Source organism: Engystomops pustulosus, chromosome 7 (assembly GCF_040894005.1).
Source record: "Engystomops pustulosus chromosome 7, aEngPut4.maternal, whole genome shotgun sequence".
In the NCBI taxonomy this organism is placed as follows: Eukaryota; Metazoa; Chordata; class Amphibia; order Anura; family Leptodactylidae; genus Engystomops; species Engystomops pustulosus.
Genome location: NC_092417.1, coordinates 151,977,784 through 152,001,163, shown reverse-complemented (window position 1 = coordinate 152,001,163; position 23,380 = coordinate 151,977,784). Strand labels below are relative to the sequence as shown.

Sequence of the window (23,380 nt, the reverse complement as noted above, 5' to 3'; positions counted from 1 at the left end):
CTATCTACCGAACCATGGCTAAGATACTCTCCCAAGCTACAAATCCAACCAATCCACTGTCTTGTGGAAATCTGCAAAGAGGAAGCTTTACAGCCTGTTACTTGCTGCTGCGTTGGACTGTCTGCCTAATAAAGAGACTCCTCATCAACCCTGTCTCCATGTGTGATCCCTGGCTGCTGCTCCTAACACCAGGGGCCTCCCCTTTAGCATCTGCCTGGGGATCCATCACTACACATATACTGGGAGTGCCCCCTGGGGACCCCCCACTACATTGTGCTCTCCCCTACTCCCTTCGCTGGTCCGAACAGGTGTGAATGACGTTTGTTCACCTGGACCAAACCACCCATGACATATTCTGGTGCTAGGCCTTACTACAAGCCAGCCACGCAGGTCTCAGAGAATCCAGCTGCCCCCACACTGCGGTCAGGCCCTGGTGGGTGGACATTGCAGTTACCATATATTATGCTGATAAAAACCTAACTCAACTCATACTCGAGCCACTAAAAAAAATCAACACTGTACTTGCCTTTCCGACGACCCCACAGGTCCTCTTCTCGCTTCCAAAGCTCCGGTGCCTTCGGGTTCTCTTCGGCTCCTCTTCGGGTCATTCGGCTCCTCTTCGGTTCCCCTTGCAACGCCAGTGACTTAAAAACAATTACGTCAGCAAGTGTCCCAGCACAAAGGCCTGAAAAGAGACGAACGACCCGAAGAGGAGCTGAAGGACCAGCAGAGGATCCAAAGAGGCTCTGAGCATTTGAAGCAAGAAGAGGACTTGCAGGGGTGTTGGTAAAGTGAGTACAGTGTTCATTTTTTTCAATTAAAGTCTTGGCATATTTGGAGAAGAGGCTGGTCGGCTATATACTGGGGGGATGGGCTGGCTACATACTGTGTGTGGCTGGCCGGCTATATACTATGGGGACTGGCAGGCTATATACTGGGGGAGGGGCTAGCAGGTTATATACTATAGGGGCTGGCAGGCTATATACTGGGGGGACTGGGGCTGGCAGGCTGTATACTGGGGGCAGGGGCTGCTGGCTAGAAACTGGGGGACAGGGGCTGGCAGGCTGTATACTGGGGGGACGGGCTGGCAGGCTATATACTGGGCGACAGGGGCTGCAGGCTATATAGTGGTGGGCGGGGACTACAGGCTATAGACTGGCTGGAGGCTGTGACCAGTGCATTTTCCACCCTCGGCTTATACTCCAGTCAAGATGTTTTCCCAGTTTTTTTGTGTTAAAATTAGGTACCTCGGCATATACTCGAGTATATATGGCATTCATTAAAAAAGGTTACTTTTTTACACATCTGCAGGTATGTTTCTTGAGATTTGCTGCTCATAACTTGATCTCTAGGACGGCTTCATAGATATCCTAATAGATTCATTCACCGTCTGGTTAACTAATAATCTTTCGGATCAAAGTCTTGTGGTTGAATGTAAAGTGAACTCAATAAGCTGTTATAAAGCACAGTCTTATGATACAGGATCACATACATTTTAGCATGTTCTGCAGTGTCCTGAGCCCTTCAGTATTTTACCTAATTGTGAATGGTAGTGTGTAATAAAACTTAACTCCGCCCTATAATAAATACAGTGATAACTATATTCTGATTGGTTTACCAAGGGGCAAAGGCCAAATTTTGGTCCCCATGACTCGAAAACAAATGCGGCAGAGTTGTAAACTGATAATATGTTACTTGACCTATCTTATATGGTGTGAAGGCATGTTATGTTATCTCAAGACAAATCTAACCCGAGGTCATGATAAGATAATAGCTGTATAAAAGGTTCGGAGAAAGGGAGTTCTTCCTCTTTTGATTGTTGATCAGCAAAGAACGATGAATCTGTGGAAGATACTTGGTGGTGTTTTGGGGGGAGCTTTGATATTAGCCATTGGATTGCTCATTGGACACTTTGGCATCTCAAAGTCTCCATCGTGGGTCAGCGACCTTTCTCAAGATGTCGATGAAAAATTCATTAAGGAATTCATGAAAGAAGTTGACAACAAAAGAATAAGGGAAAATCTGAGGTAAGGTTTTGTAATATATATGTCTCTACCATATCTGTTATCAGTGATCACCAGTTATTGAGAAGCATGTGCAGACTGGGTCACTCTTGAAACTGATCATTTTAAGGTTGAAAAAGACTTGTTTCAGGCAAGTGTCAGGCAAAAAACTTTCTATCGTATGTAAATATATCCATGTGACTAAAATATTTGACAGATAAGGGACATCATTTTTCTAATACATTCAATTTAAATCTTTAAAAAATTGTAAAATAATTTAATGTTCATTGGATGGAAGACAACAATTTATTACCCTAGATAATACACACTGTATATCTGGTTATATTAAAATTTTGCCAGTACAAAATTCGACTAGACAGGCTAAAACATATCTCAATGGATAATTGTAAATGATAAAACTGCATCTTTAGCAGATCTTTAAAAGGGGTATTCTCATCTGAGCATCGATATTTTATTTAATTCATCTTCCACATATATTCCCATCTGGGCATTCCCAATTTCATGTAATTCATCATTGTCATATTTTTACAAATTTATTCAATTTGATGTTATTAAAAGAAATGTACCAGTGTGAAGATTATTACCTTGTTTCTTAGAAACAAGATATCTGCCCTTGGATACGACCCCCGCTGCGGGAGTGATTGCACAAAGAAAGAAATATTTTTTTCATAAAAAAATTAGCAAGAGTTACTGAATGCTCGGCAGCCATCCTATGATAATGAACACTGCGTTTAGATGATTGGGTAGGACTCAATAGTGCATGCATAGACACTGCTAAAAGAGTAGACAATATAACCTGGGATGGGGAGGTGGGGAGCGGAGCCCCAGTGCCCCAAACAAGCAACAAGGCAAGGGAGCAAGAGGAGAAGGAAAACTAGCGCAGCTATCGTGTGATATTGTCAGGTGCGATTATAGAAGCATTGTTGTAAGTCAGGACTCTCACCTGATCTCAAATGGTAACAGCGTGTAGAAATGTGGAGAAATCCAGCTGCCACTCCTAGACGACCACGTTCACCGATGGACCAGGATTCCGGAACAATGTGGAGGATGTGTCACAACCCGAAGGAGATGTCCGCGTGAGTCTTAAACACGGCGCCGTCCTGACATCTCCTTCGGGTTGTGATACTGCTAAAAGAGTGCGAGTTTTTTTGCGACATTTATGGGAAATTATCTTCACAAAGGAACATGTTTCTACTAACATCAAATTAAAGAAATGTATATATATATTTATAGCAGATGAATTAAATGAAATGTTAATGCCCAGTTGGGAATACCCCTTTAAGGAGTTGTGCAATTTTTGAATACACAGCAGCTTTCTTCCGAAAACAGTTGAGCTACTATACCAGAACAAACCATGATCAGGTGTGGTGCTGTTTTTGGAAGAAAGCAGCTATGTTTTCAACCCCTGGAAAATACATTTAAACTAACCACATAATAAAGGTACATTCCATGTATGTTTTAACCAATGCAAATTAACCCCTAAGTGACCGCCCATATGGATTTCTCCCTCGGTCACTAAGGGGCTTTCGGGCCAACAGGTTTCTCCATCAGCCTAACCAACTGTCTGCACGGGCCCCCCATGCAGGGAAAAGCAGTGCCCAGCTGGGAACCCTGCTCTAACTGTCCGGAACGGAATGAGTTCCGATACGGCCTGTTTAACCCGTTAGAACTACATACCTTACTGCATCCCTCCCGCTTCTCCCTCTCTCCTCCGTCGGACAGTCGGGGACCTAGTAAAGATCCCTGGGTCTGTCATCGGCATCTGCCTGTTCATTATGCAGATGCAAAGGCTGACACTTCAAATGCACTGCAATACTTGGTTATTGCAGTGCATTAGTATGAACTAATGGTCACATGATCACTAGTTCATATGATAGTAAAAATAAAAAAAAGTTAAAAAAACCCACAAAAAATAAAAATTAAAAATAAATTTCATTAAAATGTCCCAAAAGTCCCTAACACATATAAAACAATAAATAATAAAAAAAAAGTCAATAAACACAACATTTTAGGTATCACCGCGTCCCAAAATTTCCAATCTATAAAAATATAAAAACGGTTATTCCCGACGGTGAACCCCATAACGCAAAAATGCTCTTAAATGTCCGAATTGACACTTATTTGCCGTTTCGCAAACACATAAAAAATTTAATAAAAACAGGTCTAAAGGTTGCAAAGTCCCCAAAATTGAAGCAATGAAAATGTCAGCTCATGCCGGAAAAAATGACACCTTAACCATTTCCGTACTCCTAAGTATGAAAAAGTAATTGGAGTCAGAATATGGGAAAAGTAATAATTGTTTTTTGGTACAAAAGGTTTTCATTTTTTATCAAATCTATTTACACCTAATAAAACCTATATAAATTTGGTATCCCTGTGATCGTACCGAACCAAAGAATGTATAAGAGATGCCATTTAGAATGTACAGTGAAAGACGTAAAAACAGAGCTCACAAGAAAATGGCGCAAATGCAGGTTCTTGTCAATATTACCAGATTTTGAATTGTATTTCCACTTCCCAGTATAGGTGATGGAATATAAAATACCGTCACTAGGTAGTACAATATGTTATGCAGAAAACAAGCCCTCATACAGCTCCATACATGTTATTCAAAAGTTATTCATTTTTGAAAGTGGGGAACGATAAACAGAAAGTAAAATGGAAAAAGCCCATTAGGGACAAGAGGTTAAAATGCCCCAATTCCACATGATAAAAAAGTTTACAAATTTTCTGGGATAAGGATTTGTGGTACCTGAGGCCACGTTCACACACAGTCTTTTGGTTGCATTTCGAACCACAGTCCAAATGCTCCACTCGTGATCACATATTTTGGTAACATTCGGGCAGATTTACTTACCCGGCCAATTCGCGATCCAGCGGCGCGTTCTCTGCGCTGGATTCGGGTCCGGACGGGATTTATGGAGGTAGTTCCTCCGCCGTCCACCAGGTGGCGCTGCTGCGCTGAAAAGCATCTGAACGCGCTAGAATTCACCGAGGCCGGCTGAGTGATGGTAAGCGCAAGCTTCGCGACACATTTTCGGTTTTTAAATGCGGCGGTTTTTCCGAATACATCGGGTTTTCATTCGGCCACGCACCCCCGATTTCCGTCGCGCGCATGCCGGCGCCGATGCGCCACAATCCGATCGCGTGCGCCAAAATCCCGGGGCAATACAGGGAAAATCGGCGCAAATCGGAAATATTCGGGTAACACGTCGGGAAAACGCTTAGTAAATGACCCCCAATATGTTAACTAAATGCAAAGTAAATGCAATCTTACCGCAAGATATGATCGCAGATGGAGCCTTTGGATTCCATTGCAAAACGCAACTGAAATGCCACGTGTGAACGTGGCCCTAGGGGCTCTACAAAACATGTTATGGCACCTGAAAACTATTCTGCCCTACAAAAGTTTAATGGCTCCTTCTCTTCCGCGCATAGCCAGGTTCCCTGACAGTGGGTTACATCCACACTTCTCTTACTCGGTAAAAAATGCACAATATTATATTTGTTGATCCGATTTCTACTTTTATTCAGTTTATGTGGGTAAATTTTGCAGCTAAATGAATGTATTAATAATAAAAATGTGTGAATTCCAACTCAAACCTTCATTGTGTTTGAATTTCTGTTATATACATAAAGGGTTAACAAGCTTACTACCTGCTGTTTAAAATAGTTTGAGGAGTGAATAAAACGGGGTGATATGTGGGGGGTTTCTATTAACAGAACTTCCAAAACCGCTATAGAAATTAGATGGTCCCTAAAATAATGGATTCTTAAATTTTCTTGAAAATTTGATAGAATGCTGTTTGATTTGTGATCTTTCTAGCGTCGAAATAAAACATAAAGGACATTTCTAAAATGACGCCAATACAAAGCTGAGATATGGTGAATGTTAGTTAGTAACTAATTTGGCTAGTATGAAAACAGAACACTTTGAAGCAATTTTTTTCAAAATGTTTACCAAATTCACTTTTTTTTCATTAAAAAATGCTAAATATATCAACCAAAATTTCACACTAACCTGAAGCACAAAATGTCACGGAAAAACTCAAAAACACTTGAGAAAGTTTAAGCCTTCTAAAGTTATAACCGGATAAAGTGACACATGCTGGTTTTTTAAAAATAGGCCTTGGTCATCAAGGGCAAATGAGCTTGGTCACTAAGGGGTTAAGCTACAATTCAGATGCATTTCACATACATGCACAGTAGTTAATCTTCCCCCAAGTGTTTTGCAGAGATGGTACATAAGGAGGTTAATAAGGAGCTATTCATTGCTGAGGTTGATGTGACTGTTGTGACATGTGCTCCTACAGGTCTGATTTATGACAGAATGATGTTGTAAATGGATTGAGAAATCTGCCCCTTTGGTTCTACACCTATGTTCAAATTTTCTTGAACTTGGACAGGGGTTTCTTAGTAGACAGTGGGAAGAGCTGCAATATGCAGCAAACACCGGTGCTGTATGGGGAGGGTTCAGTCTGTGAGCCCCCTCCATACTCCCGCCAACCTACTGTTATGGTGGATGGCAGCAAGGGGTTGATGTGACAGAATTGGGTTTTTGTTTGTTAGTTACTGTGATCAGTAACTCCCCCTTAGTTTTATTAGGAGGCGCCTACACAAGTGCAGCCCCCTCCATATTATGATTATATGGACATCACTGGTTTAAAAGAATCTATAAAAAGCTCTAAATAAATCACACACCACGAAAAAACAAAAAAGATTCCCCCTTCTTTCCCAAGAAGCTTTGTTCTGGTACCGTATGAAGGCAGTAAATGTGGGGAGCCCACTATTTCCATAGTAGTCTCATGTCCTATCATTCCCCGTAATACGGCGCCGTTCACCGTACATCGCTGTGCTCGCGGTGCTCACCTCCTCCTGCTCTCCCAGGTGCCGACGTGTGCCCGCCATGCTACGATACGGCTGGCACACATTCGTGTGGATGTAGCCTTAATCTGCCCACTGTTATAATTCACCTTGACCAATCCTTGTCATTTCTGTGATCAGACTAACATCCGCTATCCTTCCCTTCTGTACAGGGAGCTCAGTAAGTCTCCCCATTTGGCCACAAGTAAGGGAGATGAAGAAACAGTAAAGTTGATCCTTGATCGATGGAGAGACAAAAAATCTGGACTTGATGAAGCAAAGGAGGAGAGATACCATGTCTACCTTTCATTCCCCAATGCTGACAAGCCCAACAATGTTCAAGTTGGTAAGATAAAAGATTCTTGTACCTTGTTAGCCAGTGGTTAAATAGATAAAAGTTGAGAGTCCTCAGTAGTTGATAGATAGTAGTTGGACATGATAGAAATAAAGACACAGAGATCTTTAATACATAGATTTATATTCTTAGCTTACACACTGACACAGGGAGAGTTGTCAATCACCGTGTGTGGGCGGAGTAAATGGGACCCTCCCTGTCAATCACTGTGTGTGGGCAGGGTAATCAAGACTCTACCTGTCAATCACTGTGTGTGGGCAGAGTAATCAGGACTCTCACTGTCAATCACTGTTTATGGGCGTGGTAGTCAAGACTGTAACTGTCAATCACTTTGTGTGGACAGAGTAATCAGGACTCTCACTGCCCATCACTGTGTGTGTGCGAGGTAATGAGGACTCTCACTGCCCATCACTGTGTGTGTGCGAGGTAATGAGGACTCTCACTGTCAATCACTGTGTGTGGGCGGATTAAACAGGACTATCACTGTCAATCACTGTGTGTGGATGGGGTAATCAGGACTCTCACTGTCAATCACTGTGTGTAGGAGGAGTTATCAGAACTCTCACTGTCAATCACTGTGTGTGGGCGGAGTAAACAGGACTCTCACTGTCAATCACTGTGTGTGTGCGGGATAATGGGGACTCTCTCTGTCAATCACTGTGTGTGGGTGGGATAATGAGGACTCTCACTGTCAATCACTGTGTGTGGGTGGGGTAATCAGGACTCTCACTGTCAATCACTGTTTGTAAGCGGAGTATTTAGGACTTTCACCGTCTCTCTTATGAGTTCAGTCAGAAATATTGCTCAAAATGATATTATGTAGAGATTGTCCACTATTTCCTAAAACATCTGTAGAGATTTATGATAGAGATCAGCCTTTTGCTTCTTTAGGATACATTAACTATTCACTAATCAAATATTAATTTTTTTTATTAACTCAATAGTTTCGCAAAGTGGCATAAAGCAATTAGAAACAGACCACACTGAAAAAAACCTTACAGATGATCAGAAGGATCCTGAGGTAGTAAAGCCATATGCTGCCTATGCTCCTAGTGGAAATCCTAAGGTAAGTAGAAGAGATTTGTAATACTCTTACATGACTTTCAGGGCCTATAATGAAATGAACTGGAAAACAATATAATTTGACCACTAACATTGTTGTTATGCAACTCTTTGGGGTACATGTATCATAGTTTCAGCTAGGCAAATAGTCAAATTTTAGTGAATTTTTTTGCGACTTTTAACTCTGTTCTTTTTCAATTACGCCTTGTCTGCACCTTTTTACAGTGTGCCTCATGTATCATTGTTTTCCAGATGTTCCGTGCAACTTTTGCAGTTTTTGCGTCATTTTGCGCCTCTTTTGGCGCAATTCTGCACCTGGTCCAGGGCAGGTGCAAAGGAAGTTTTTTTTTCATGGACCCGATTTTAACATGTAAATTGGAATTATTTCACATGCTTTAACTGTTTAACATTTTGCACAGTAACCTCTTTTGTCAAAATTTTTTAATTTTTTTTTTTTTATTGGTTACTTCTAAGGGTGAGGTCACACGTAGCTGTTTAATTGCTAATTACAACAGCTGAGGATAGGTGATTTGCCTTTTTTTCATGTACTGTTTACAAAACGCAATATAAACACCACATTAATGTATGTGTTAACATTGCGTTTACTATGCGTTTTGTACATTCAAATATTAACAGTAATGTAATTAGAAAAATCACCTCTCCTCAGCTGTTGTAATAGGTTTCAAAATGCAGTAAAAATGGAACATGTTAAATCCCAAATTAACAATAGTGTCCACTCCTGTATATATCCCCCTTACGTGGCTTGTGTCCCTTCCTTTATTTAACCTCTTCACGTGGCTTGTGTCCTCTCCTGTATATAACCCCCTCTTGTGGCTTGTGTCCACTCCTGCATATAACCCCCTCACATGGCTTGTGTCCACTCCTGCATATAACCCCCTCACATGGCTTGTGTCCACTCCTGCATATAACCCCCTCACATGGCTTGTGTCCACTCCTGTATATAACCCCCTCACGTGGCTTGTGTCCACTCGTGTATATAACCCCCTCACGTGGCTTGTGTCCACTCATGTATATAACCCCCTTACGTGGCTTGTGTCCCTTCCTTTATTTAACCCCCTCACATGGCTTGTGTCCTCTCCTGTATATAACCCCCTCACGTGGCTTGTGTCCTCTACTGTATATAACCCCCTCACGTGGCTTGTGTCCACTCCTGCATATAAACCCCTCACGTGGCTTGTGTCCACTCCTGTATATAACCCCCTCACATGGCTTGTGTCTACTGCTGCATATAACCCCCTCACGTGGCTTGTGTCCAATCGTGTATATAACCCCCTCACGTGGCTTGTGTCCACTGCTGTATATAACCCCCTCACATGGCTTGTGTCCACTCCTGTATATAACCCCCTCACATGGCTTGTGTCCACGCCTGCATATAACCCCCTCACGTGGCTTCTGTCCATGTGGATTTGAGACATTAGCAACAAAAGTCTCAAAAAGAAGCCGAAATCTGCGCTTGCCAGGATAGGAAAGACTGAACATATATCACAAGTAAAAAGCCAACTAGCCACTGCTCCGATCATAGCCGTAGGGTCTGCAAGTGTATTCCACTGTGTTAGGGGAAGAAGAGCTTGAGCAAGCCAACCTGTAAAAGTAAATAGAAAAAGTTGAAAAAACACTAAATAAAAACACATTTTAATTAAAAGAATTAATTAAATAAAGTTAAAGTCCCCTAAACACATACATTCCCTGTACACATCAAATAAAATTCAAAAAACCCACAAAATCGCCAAAAACCCCCACATATTTGGTATTGCTGCGTCCGTAACAATCTGTACAGTAACTCAGAAACATCATTGGACCCACTCGGGGAACGCCGTAAAAACAAAACCCGAAAAACTCGCCAAAAATGTAAATTTTTCAGAAAATCCCTTCACAAAAATGATACAAAATGTGGTCAAAAAAATTTACGTGTGCCAATATGGTACCACTGAAAAGGACAACTCAACACGTAAAAAATAAGCCCTAAACTAGCTCTGTCAAACAAAAAATATTAAAGTTACGTCTCCGAAAAGATGGCGATGCAAAAACAAATTAGATTTCCTCTGTATTAGTTTTTTTCCAGTAAAATTGTAAAAATATATGAAAAACTATATAAATGAGGTATCACCGTAATCATAGTGATCTATAGAATAAAGATAATATAATATTTTTAGTGTAGGGTGTACGACCCCCAAAAAATACAAAAAGAAAGGAAACCAAAATTGACAATTTTCTTTTCACCCATATATTCAAGAGTTCATAAAATCTCATCAATAAGCTAATGACCCACTAAAATGAAATATTTGTAAAGTGCATCTCATGTTGCAAAAAATAAGCCCTTATATGTTCAAATTGCCAAAAAAATAAAGATTGTATAGCCAATAAAAAGTGACAATCCATAATCTGCTCTAAATGGCGCAGCTTCCCCTCCATGCCCTGGCGTATGCCCATACAGCAGGTTACCACCACATATGGGGTATTGTTATACACAGAAGAGATTGGGTATCAAATTTTGTGGAACGTTTTGGTATTTTATCCACTGAGAATTTGTACATTTTATGAAAAACACATTCATTTAGACAAAAAAAATGTTACTTTCAAAATTGCATCCGATTTTTTTTTAACCCCTGTAAAACAATTAAAGGGTTAAAAAACTTCATAAAAGTTGTTTTATGTACGTTGAGGAGTGTAGTTTCTATAATGGGGTAATTTATGGGGTTTTATTTTTATTTAGGTCTCTCAAAGTGACTTCAAACCTGAGCAGGTCCCTCAATAGCAGGATTTTGCAGTTTTTTTGTAAAAATTTGAAAAAATTGCACCTGACGTTCAAAGCCCCATAACATCCTACAAAAATAAGAGTATGCATAAAAAACCATGGAGGCATAAAGTAGACATATGGTGAATATTAGTTATTAGGTACATTTTTTTGTGGTTATGACTATGTGTGGAAAAAGTAGAACATTTTGAAGTTTGAAAATTGAGAATTTTTCCAAATTTTCACCAAATATCTGATTATCTCATAAATAAATGCAAAACATACCACCAAAATTTTTCAACTAACATGAAGTACAAAGTGTCACGAGAAAACAATTTCAAAATCACTTGGATATGTTAAAACGTTCCAAAGTTATAACCACTTATAGTGACACAGGGCAGATTTTTAAAAAATGGGCCGTGTCATGGAGGTGCAAAGTGGCTTCGGCGTTATAAAAAAAAAGGGAGGATTTTATTGGAAGTGTGGCAACGTTTCCTCACTTTCAATAAAATCCACCAATTTTTTCAACCTGGAACCTGGAGTGCTATCTGCATTTCTACATAAGCATATTCGATAGATAGTCTAAATGTCCAAGAATTTTTCCATAGTGAGAGCGGTGAGATATTCCATGGAGCACCAGTCTCTGATCCGGGTATAAAGATCCAGCATGGAATGCGGAGCAGTTTGCCACCAAAATTGAGATATTAAACTGCAAATGCTAATAGTAACAGCTTCAGGAACAAAAAGGGCAAATGTAAAAATCAAAATACAACAGATTACAAAGTAATTTCTTGGGAATTAATACATTTAAAGGGGTTGACCAGTGATAGCAAGTTAGGTCCTCGTCTATGTTTGTCAGCTCTATCGAGATTTACAGAGCAGCTGGCGAAGGCACAACTGGCCGCTCCGGACATTTTGGTAGCAACAGGGATACAGGGTCCCCGTTCTCTTAAACCGTGGGGGTCCTATCACTAGATAGGACCTTACTCACTACCACCGAACAACCACTTTATGTAGTTGCTTATGTAGAGTCAAAGCCGTTCTTTCAACGTATTGCACACATCCACATGTATTTCTATGGGATCATGCATGTCTGTCCTTGTTTACAGCTCGGCCAGTCTTTTCTTCTGTCATTGGAGCAGGTCCTAGGTCTGTCCTTGTTTACAGCTCGGCCAGTCTTTTCTTCTGTCATTGGAGCAGGTCCTAGGTCTGTCCTTGTTTACAGCTCGGCCAGTCTTTTCTTCTGTTATTGGTGCAGGTCCTGTTTCTGCCCATGTTTACAGCTCGGCCAGTCTTTTCTTCTGTTATTGGTGCAGGTCCTGTTTCTGCCCATGTTTACAGCTCGGACAGTCTTTTCTTCTGTTATTGGTGCAGGTCCTGTTTCTGCCCATGTTTACAGCTCGGGCAGTCTTTTCTTCTGTTATTGGTGCAGGTCCTGTTTCTGCCCATGTTTACAGCTCGGGCAGTCTTTTCTTCTGTCATTGGAGCAGGCCCTACAGTATGTCTGTCCTTGTTTACAGCTCGGCCAGTCTTTTCTTCTATTACTGGTGCATGAGTGGACCTCCCACACTAATGGCACACGGGCCAAAATCAATGGACCATGGGTCTCCTTTTTGTATCGAATAGCAAGTGTTCTTGTAGCTTAAGATTGAATGATGTGTCTCCCTTAAAGGGGACTTAACCTGCCCAACAAGTCTGATTCTTTTTTTGCCTTATAGGGAAAGCTGGTGTATGCATATCAAGGTAAAATGAGTGACTTTGATACCCTTAACAAAACCATCGATCTAAGGGGAACCATTGCTATTGTGCGTTATGGAGGAGCTGGCAGATCAGCTAAGGTAAGTCACCCAATAGGTCATTTACTCGAGAGCAGTGGGTTCTTCATACTAGGTTTTTTATCTGCTTAATATAAAGGTTTGGTGGAAACATTTTTAGTAATTTCTCATCTCCATGGCATTTGACAATTTCAAATTGCATGTAAGTTACGTGGCCCAAATTCTTTAGCCAGTAGTACCCCTTGTGTAAATAAGGGATGTTCTGCAGACAGCATGCAAAATATATAGAGAGTTCATAGAAAAATAACATGTGCTTACCTGGATACCTGGATAAAATGTACTTACCTGGATACTGCATTAAAGCGGTTGCCTGTTCATGCCACTCCAGGAGGTGTCGGGGGACATGGCACCCAATGCCCTCAGCAGTTTCTGCTCCTAATCATATCACCCTCTAATTCTCACTGCTCAGCATCTCTCTAGGTAAAATAGCAGAATTCATCTGACAGTTCTTCCTAAATGTGATATACGTTTGAAGACACACCTTCTAATTAGTTTATTACTTACAGGCCATAAATGCTGCCAAATTTGGAGTGATCGGCCTTATTGTGTATACAGACCCCAAAGACATTAATGATGGTAATGCCGCGGAGTCTCAGACATATCCTCATTCTTGGTACATGCCCCCATCTGGGGTAGAGCGTGGAGCCTATGTGGAGGACTTTGGAGATCTGCTCACTCCATATTATCCTGCTAAAGGTAAGAAGATGTAATGGTAAACCTGTGTTATATGTACTATCTTATATATAGTAGATAATTGTTATCAGATCCTAGCAATTTTGGTTGGATGGACTGATGTATCATTTGTACTATGATATTTTGATTCTTTTCCCACATAAGCCACCAAAAAAATGTGTCCGCAATTTAATTCCTCCCTGTTAAATGTCTATGGGGGGAAATGGGAATTATAGATATGAGGTGAATGAGGACTCAATCATCTGTAATCATGTACGGCCATCCTTAGACAATTCTTCCTATTTATATAATTCCCTAATACTGTTTTTATAATACGGTATTTTTAATTCTAAAAATGTGTTTAAAGAATTTTCCTACAGAATAAATGAGAGCGACATTGGAGGGCTTCCCCCAATCCCAACTCAACCAATTGGATTTGGGGATGCGGAAAAGCTTATATGGTAAGAGGGAGTATTGCTCAAAATATAATTTAATAGCCACTTTAAATATCTTTTAGTATCTCACTTTACATACATCAATCAAGTAATACTGAAAGAGCTGCAGATAGTAGAGATGTAGGTGCTGTGCAGAATCCTTAGAGTAAAGGATTTTTCCAATATACTTTCTGTATCAAGTCCTCCTGGTTTTGGAGATCTCTGCTTGCTATCATTCTATTGGAAGCTTCATTGTGGATTAAAAAAACAGTCCCTGGTCATGTGATGTCACACAGGTGTACGGCTTATTATATCTCTGATCATGTGATGTCACACAGGTGCACGGCTTTTTATATCCCTGGACATGTGATGTCACACAGGTGCACGGCTCGTTATAACACACAGCTCTAATTACTCTCTGTGATCGTGCACAAGTCGTGCATCTGCGTGACATCACATGACTAGGGATATAACCAGCCGTGCACCTGTATGACATCACATGACCAGGAATATAACGAGCCGTGCACCTGTATGACATCACATGACCAGGGATATAACCAGCCATGCACCTGTGTGACATCACATGACCAGGGATATAACAAGCCGTGCACCTGTGTGATATCACATGACCAGCGATATAACACGCCGTGCACCTGTGTGATATCACATGACCAGGGATATAACGAGCCGTGCACCTGTGTGACATCACATGACCAGGGATATAACAAGCCGTGCACCTCTATGACATCATACAACCAGGGATATAATGAGCCATGCACCTGTGTGACATCACATGACCAGGGATATAACAAGCCGTGCACCTGTGTGATATCACATGACCAGCGATATAACACGCCGTGCACCTGTGTGATATCACATGACCAGGGATATAACGAGCCGTGCACCTGTGTGACATCACATGACCAGGGATATAACAAGCCGTGCACCTCTATGACATCATACAACCAGGGACTGGTTTTATCCACAGGAAGTAAATAATGAAGCTTATTATAGAATGACAACAAGCAGAGATCTAGAAAAGCAGGAGAAATTGATATAATGAAAAATTGTATAACTTTTCATTACACAAACAATATCAGATACTTGCTTAAAGTGAACAACCCATCTTAAGGCTACCTGCTCACAAACTTGTAGTCCGTTGTTTGCTGCCTGTGTGGCAGTGGCATGCAAGGTTTGCTAACATGCTACTCACAGAAGAAAAGACTGCCATTGTATGAGCCGACTGCTCAAGCCACACATTATAGAGCCGGTCCTATTCCTGCCTCTGTTTGCGGCTCAACAATCGGCTCCTACTCCTGGTTGTGGAAACATATAGGCCCAAATATACTAAAGCCCTTGCGCCAGTTTTCTGCACGTTCTTTCATGTGCAAACTGCTTGCACAGGTATTTAAGAAGTGTCTGAGAAACATTTGTGTCGCATATGACCCTTTTGTGTCACCGCTGCACTAGTCTTCACGCAACACAAATTTCTGCACTGAATTGGCGTTCCGGTCTACAGTGCGCCACATTTACCATTCAAAGTCCGACAGAAATGTGTTTCACGTCCTATGTTAAAGGTGCACCAACCCAAAAAATTGTGCACTCTGTCAGAGCAGAGGACGCCAGATTCATGCAGAACGGATGCCAGAAATCCTGAATCTGGCGCCCCCTGCACACTACACAGACAAACTGCACATAGTACAGATTCCACTGTTCTTAGTAAGTCTGGGCTATGCAAACAAGAGCCAGCACATGTCCCATTTATAAACGTGATGTATCGACCACCTTGGATACTGGTGCCCAGATAATTTCTTTGCTTCCCCATAAGCTACACCACAGTGATACAGGACATATTACCCTCATTTATGCAATTTTATATATTATGATCAGAAGAATCAAACTGCATCTCACTTACTACAACATATATGAGATCTCCTATACGAGGCTTGTTTGATGGGTGCAGAATTTCAGGCGTATTTATGTTTTGTGCAATAACTTACATGCAACCCATTTTCTCATATATTTTGCCTCCTATTCCAACAGTCAACTAGGCGGGCAAGAGGCTGATAGTTCCTGGCAAGGGGGTTTATCATGTAAATACAACATAGGGCCTGGATTTCGCGAAGGAACTTATAGCGGCAGGTAAAATTTTCTTATTTTACAAGATATTATGGTATTTCCGGATTGTAGTAATAAGATGAATTCCTTGAAAAGAGTGTTTATTTGTTACCATGTTTCTGCCAGGACATTATTACTAGCATAAGTAAGACATCAGGTTATTTTTTTTATTATGTAGGTTCTCCATACATCTCTTATCCTGCGAGAAGAAACACTATTTTTACTTGTCAATTCCTGCTTTGTAGCAGGTGACTGGAACCTCTTGTAGTTGGTACTGTCTGAGGCAAGAGGCTCAAGTCGCCTCATGGGAACACGTTGCCTTAAACTCTGACCACCAGTTGGCACTTGCAACACTAATAACACTAACGTTAATAATTGTGACATAGCTCTGACCTCACATCTCAGTCAGTCCAACATACGTAACACAGCTCAGCTTTAGGCTGCATTCACACTAACGCAAGGGGGGCGTATATACGGCTGATATACGTCCCCCATAGACGGCAATGGGCGCACGGCCGTTGCCCACCGTGCTACGGTGCGGCGGGCAACGGTCTTACTTATATTAACACTTGGTGAGGTGGAGGGGGTGCAGAGTTTAGGTTACCCCTGGTTGTAACCATCATGTTAGTTGCCTCATCTGAGAACTTTGTAATTGCTGAATTTGTTGCCTCCTTACTACAAAAGTTTTTTCACTTTTGTGTCTACCTATTTAAGAACATCAAAGGACACAATAAAATATGTATATCCAATGAAAGTTATAATACTGGTATCTTCTTCTTTTTTCCACCAGCGATGTTGTGGTCAATGTATATAATCATGCAGAAGTTAAGTCTTCGGCAAATGTGATGGGCATTATCAGAGGAAGCGTGGAGCCTGGTAAGAGAATTAAGACTGGACCGCCTTCATAAATAGAACAAAGGAATTAAGGTTTTGGCAATGAGGAAGAATCTGAATGAAGCTATGTTTAAGCAAGTATCATATAGTCTATGATACAAACTAGAACAGCCATCCCCTGTGGTTAGGTAATACAAAGGATCCAACAGTGCCTTGTCGTACTATTCTATCATCCTGTCATACAGTAGGTGTGTGACAAAGTTTAGTATTAGAATGCAAATAATGTAGCATGTTGTGGTGGGATGTCTCTTAAAACAACAGATCCCCTATTCCGAGCACCGCAGCTTTAATGGAGAGTCAGCTGTGCATATCCTCTATTCCAGTGATGGCGAACCTATGGCACTGGTGCCAGAGGTGGCACTCAGAGCCCTTTCTGTGGGCACTCAGGCCATCAGCCCAGGACAGAGTTCACCAAACAGGACCAAATCCATTAAATTTTCCCACAGTCACAGGCAACTTATAAGATGTTGCTCTCAGCACTATTTTACAGCGACACTTCATTGACTGTTTGGAACTGCTTGAAAAGTGAGAAGGTGTTGACAGAACTGCATTATCTTTGGAGCTCATTCTGCTGGACCTAACATTCTTCCTGTACAGAGAGACCCGGGAGGGAAGCTACAATGATAGTCTGAATTTGCCCTCCTTCTTTCAACTGTATTGGTGGCCTCAGGCGGCCGATACAATTAAAGAAGTGGAAGAACAGGTAGCAATAAGTTACTGCTTAAAATGGCACGTTGGCACTTCACGGAAAATAACTGGACTTTGGTTGTAGTTTGGGCACTCGGTCTCTAAAAGGTTTGCCATCACTGCTCTATTCCATTGAAGATGTAGTTGTATCTTCATTTGTCCCCTAGGGGGAGATTTATCATACACCAGTGCCCGTGCCCTGGGGTATGATAGTGGCCGTAGCCGCCAAGCAAAACTACGCCAGGTCGCCAAAAGAACTCAGACACAGTTTGAAAGAACGCAGGCACGGGGTGAAAGAACGCAGGCACGGGGTGAAAGAACGCAGGCACGGGGTGAAAGAACGCAGGCACGGGGTGAAAGAACGCAGGCACGGGTTGAAAGAACGCAGGCACGGGTTGAAAGAACGCAGGCACGGGTTGAAAGAACGCAGGCACGGGGTGAAAGAACGCAGGCACGGGGTGAAAGAACGCAGGCACGGGGTGAAAGAACGCAGGCACAGGTTGAAAGAACGCAGGCACGGGGTGAAAGAACGCAGGCACGGGGTGAAAGAACGCAGGCACGGGTTGAAAGAACGCAGGCACGGGGTGAAAGAACGCAGGCACGGGGTGAAAGAACGCAGGCACGGGGTGAAAGAACGCAGGCACGGGGTGAAAAAACGCAGGCACGGGTTGAAAGAACGCAGGCACGGGTTGAAAGAACGCAGGCACGGGTTGAAAGAACGCAGGCACGGGTTGAAAGAACGCAGGCACGGGGTGAAAGAACGCAGGCACGGGGTGAAAGAACGCAGGCACGGGGTGAAAGAACGCAGGCACGGGGTGAAAGAACGCAGGCACGGGGTGAAAGAACGCAGGCACGGGGTGAAAGAACGCAGGCACGGGGTGAAAGAACGCAGGCACGGGGTGAAAGAACGCAGGCACGGGGTGAAAGAATGCAGACACGGGGTGAAAGAACGCGGGCATGGGGTGAAAGAACACAGGCACGGGGAGGCAAGGCCCCATGCATGGAGCCCATCAGGCTCATTTGTATAATTTAAAGCCTTTTATTCTTAAAAACAAGGGTATAAGAAGCTAAAAGAAGGGCGGATCCTGCCAGAGGGGGTGCACACCAGTATGTCAGTGTGCTTGGTTTACAATCCTTCATCCTGGTGGTAGATGTCCTTTAACATATTCAAATACGACACAATAATCCTTTAGCAGTCGCATGCAGTGTGAATATCTTGGCAGGACAATCGCTCTACTTCACAGGTAGGAGACTCCAGCACAATCACGTTGGATGTAGATAAAATTCAAGTTTTCTTTATTCCAACATTAAAAGCTTAGTCACAAGAAGTATGCAGCAAATGGACAGTGGTAGACAGACCTACGCGTTTCGTCTATTCAGACTTAATCATGGGGAGTTGCCTACCTGTGAAGTTCAAGCTTGTTCGTGTATGTCTTACATGTTTAATCCGGGCACCTGGAGGATTGCTACAGGAGCCTGAACGGTGAGCTGGCGTTTTCTTTGTGTGTTTGCGACAATCGCTCTACTGCCTTGCAAATTTCTAGAGGGAACATAATCATAATTATAGTGGGTCTCAACAGTCGGACCCACGCTGAAGTACACGATATATGTGCATCAATCTGATGCTGTACAATGATCTGTAGAATAATCAACATAACACAGAATAATGGCACAGTGTAGCTAATATTTCAATACTTTGTGTTCTTACAGATAGGTATATCATGTACGGTAATCACAGAGACAGCTGGGTCCACGGAGCAATAGACCCCAGCAGTGGTACCGCAGTCATGCTGGAAATTACACGGGTTCTTGGAACAAAGGTCAAACAAGGTAAAAGTTTAACATCATCAAAGACTTCACTGTTATATGGAGTCTACACTTATCAAATTCTGGAATGAACTAGGGTACAGAGAACTCAATGTTTCTCATTGTTCTTTCATATCAGGACAATCTGATAATTGAATTTTATAGTGTATGATAACATGAGTCCAGGATGCGGGGTGGACTTTGAGGGGTATCTTCTGATATGATATCTTGCATGATTAATAAATGTATTTCTACAAGGCAGTAATTAAAGATATAAAATCTTGGTATAAAATACTATTGTGCAGCGGGCAACAGCAGTGTGAATGTAGCCTTATGTGGGTCCCCCAGGAACCCTGCGCCCTGGCACTTGCCCAGGTATGTCCAGTGCTGGTGCTGGCCTTGACTGCTATATACATGTCCTTCACTCACCCACTTCTGCCAAATTCTCAAAAAAACGTATTTACCGTCCCTTCAATGCAACCTACATGTACATGTATAGTCACCAGTACAGAATTAATAGGGGTTGTCTATATCATATGTATTACCGTATATTACGTATCTCATGATATTTAATATTAATAGGAAAATGGCGCCCACGCAGAACCATTATTTTCGGAAGCTGGGGAGCAGAAGAATTTGGTTTAATTGGATCTACAGAATTTGCAGAGGTAAAAATCTTGTGTTGTCTCTTGCCTAGCAATGATATTAATCTGAATATTGAAGGACTTTAGGAGCATAATACACAACAAACAAAAGTGCAATGATATTTGCTTATCCACATTTGCCTAAATCCTGTCTGCAGTTAAAGAGATTGGCATCAGAATTCTATTTACAAGGGCTCAACATGGGGACCCTAAAATAATAAAGTTTCTTACCACCCCCCGATTCGTTGCCACTCCCATTCCTGCTACACACCACTTACACAGTATACATCGCATCTAGCAGGAAACACAGAATGGATAGACAAAGAAAGCATACTGTTTTCTACTGCTGAGCGATGTAGGCCATAATAGCTTATGGGGGACGGATGCAACAGTGTTGCATCCACCTCCGGCCTCCGCTGAGCATATGGTGGGTGAGGTTTTCAATGATTTAACTGAGCATATAAAGACAGTTACATCACTAGGGAAACAACCTGAAGATCAGTATCAGCCAATGTAACACCTCCTCCTTCTTTTAGGGGGGAGAGGTGAAATAATCCAACATATTCAACTCTATGAGAATACAGTGGGATCCGGGTTAGTGCTTATTTGGATCATGCGCCACAATTCTGTCTGACGTGCGCCAAAATTGTGTCTGCGCAACAATTCTGCAGCATGAACAAAGTGCAACAAAAAAACAATGGTGCACACTTCCCAAGCAGTGCGGGGGGCGCCAGATTCATGAATTTGGGGAACCCTGCACACTTCACAGGCAAACAGCACATAGCACAGACAGCACTGTTTTTGATAAATGTGGGCCTTTGTGTGTTACATTAACAGACAACTTTCCTTCCTTTCCTGCATAGGACTACTACAGCAAACTAAGGGACAGGACCGCTGCATATATCAATGTGGACATTTCTGTGTTTGGTAAGGTGCAATTACATGATGGTTACGGTCAACATGTTTTAGTATATTATAGTATATTACTGTGCAGCAGCAGCATCATAGAAAATATTAAAGTATAAAATATTAAAAGTATAACAAATGTAATACAATAAAACCAACTTAGAAGGAGTCTACCACTTACCATTGCACCCAACAAGTAAATTCACCATTTTACGGGGCCCTTTATAAATGTTCCTGTTTCTAAGTGTCCAGTCCGTAAAGGACATCGACCACCAAGACGAAAGACTTATGCAAATGAGCATGAGGGGTTCCAGGTTCCATTAACACCTATGGAACTTGAAGCCCCTCAGGCTCATTTGCATACAGTCCTTCACTCTGGGGGTAGATGCCCTTTAAAAATAGAAACCAGTTTGTATATGGATGGTCCCATCACCTGGGGCATCCATATTCTTCTTCTATACTGACAAAAGGCACCATCTCTTTACACTAATATTGACTCCCCTTCATTGATGTAAAAACCTTTGTTTGCATAGACCTCAGTTGTGCATAGACTTGTTCCTGTGTCAGATGAATGTGACAGCTACTGAAATCTTCTGTGTGCGCAGAGGACACATACTTCAGTTCAGTTTACTAATGTTTTCTCTTATTCCCGTCTCTAACCAGCAAACGCAACCCTAAGAGCTCAAGGGACACCGCCAGTGCAGAATGTCATTTTCACTGCTGCAAAACAGGTAATGTTACCTAACTTAAGCTTAAAGGACATCTACCACCAGGATAAAAGATTGTATGCAAATAAGCCTGAAGGGCTCCAGGCTCCATTAACACCTATGGAGCCTGGAGCCCCTCAGGCTTATTTGCATACAGTCCTTCACCCTGGTGGTGGATGCCCTTAAAAAGGTGTTTTCCAGGAGGTCTGAAAAATTGTGCAGGAAGGGGGGCCAGAATAAAACAAAGTGTATTTACCCTGCACCAAATCACAGGTCACTCTGGTAATTCCAGTTTTAGCGCATCCAACCAGCTTGAACTGCAATGGGGTCATGAGATCTGGTTTAGCCAATCAGTGACCTCCTCCTTCCACGGGATATCACTTATGATGTAAGAGGAATGCTGGATATACCCTTTAAGAAGGCATTATGTCATAAGATGTGTTACCATGTGTGCAAAATACAAATATAGAGTGTTAACTGGTCATCACATAATAGTAGAGGTTAATATGTAATTTATTTTGCATTGCATAATATATCATAACATGTAATATAACATAATGGCACACATTTATGAAAGTGTTTGCACCAGTTTTCTGTCTGACTTTGCACTATAAATAACTTGCAAACTCCTTGCACATGTATTTATAAAGAGACTGCGCAAGTTTTGATGCACGGCTGCCCGGTGTCCGAAAGACAGTAAAAAATGTGCACCTAGAGGGGCTGTCAATGCTTTGTCGGACGTATGCCACTATTCTGCAGCATGAACTAAGTGCACCAAAAAGAAAAAATGGTGCCCACTTCCAGAGCAGTGCAGGGGGCGCCATATTCATGAAGACCGTGCACCATGATTCTGGCGCCCCCTGTACACTCCACAGGCAAACTGCACATAGTACAGTTTGCACTGTTTTTGATAAATGTGGGCCAATATCTTTTTCTGTCTACAATCTTCATAGGTGGCAACACCAGTCAGCTCATCTCTGAGCGTCTACGACAACTGGATCCGTTATTTTAACCGAACCAGCTCGATCTACAATGGGTTAATACCTCAGTAAGTCCTATAGATTATTGTATGTATACATGTATTCAGATATCTAGTATCACATCAGATTTGTCTTGTTGTGTTGTTGCCTGAATAGTGTATGCTGTGATATCATAGCTAGTAAGGGGAAAAAAGTCACACAGAAGATCAGTCGAAAGATTTAATGGGGCCGTCTGGCTAAAACAGAACTGGTTCTTGAGGTTGCATTTAGAGGTCCAGCATTCTAGTCCCTGCAGACTTGATGCTTGATGACATCTTCTTGTGACATTCTATTCGGGTCCCAACTACAGGTAACACCCTTGCACCCAATGCACAATGGGGCACATTTACTTACCCGCTCCAGCGAGTTCCCCAAAAGTGACAAAAATCACTAAGATCGTGCTAATATCCTGCATGTGTCGCTTCCCCACTCAGGTCTGACAGAGTTCACCTTCTTCTTCCCAGTGCATGTGAGTGCTTGATCTTGCGACACAATTTGAAAGTTAAATCCTGCGAACAGTCCGAATCCATCGGTACGTCCGCACCCCCCCCCCTGTATCTGTAGCATGAAAGCCAGCGTAGTTGCGAAACAATCCCAGC

The 23,380-nt window shown here is 42.1% G+C and overlaps 1 protein-coding gene across 1 annotated transcript in view; it reads left to right on the top strand.

The window, feature by feature from the left end:
* Window positions 1-1,758: 1,758 nt before the first annotated feature.
* Window positions 1,759-23,380, top strand: part of NAALADL1 (N-acetylated alpha-linked acidic dipeptidase like 1) — a 33,251-nt gene continuing 11,629 nt past the window's right edge. The window contains exons 1-13 of the mRNA XM_072114339.1: window positions 1,759-2,027; window positions 7,061-7,233; window positions 8,187-8,308; window positions 12,778-12,897; window positions 13,401-13,590; window positions 13,934-14,027; window positions 16,044-16,142; window positions 16,909-16,994; window positions 19,410-19,529; window positions 20,088-20,173; window positions 21,013-21,076; window positions 21,719-21,786; window positions 22,716-22,810. Coding sequence (XP_071970440.1) covers window positions 1,837-2,027; window positions 7,061-7,233; window positions 8,187-8,308; window positions 12,778-12,897; window positions 13,401-13,590; window positions 13,934-14,027; window positions 16,044-16,142; window positions 16,909-16,994; window positions 19,410-19,529; window positions 20,088-20,173; window positions 21,013-21,076; window positions 21,719-21,786; window positions 22,716-22,810 — 1,508 coding nt within the window. The 5' untranslated portion in view covers window positions 1,759-1,836. The remainder of the gene's footprint in view (window positions 2,028-7,060; window positions 7,234-8,186; window positions 8,309-12,777; window positions 12,898-13,400; window positions 13,591-13,933; window positions 14,028-16,043; window positions 16,143-16,908; window positions 16,995-19,409; window positions 19,530-20,087; window positions 20,174-21,012; window positions 21,077-21,718; window positions 21,787-22,715; window positions 22,811-23,380) is intronic.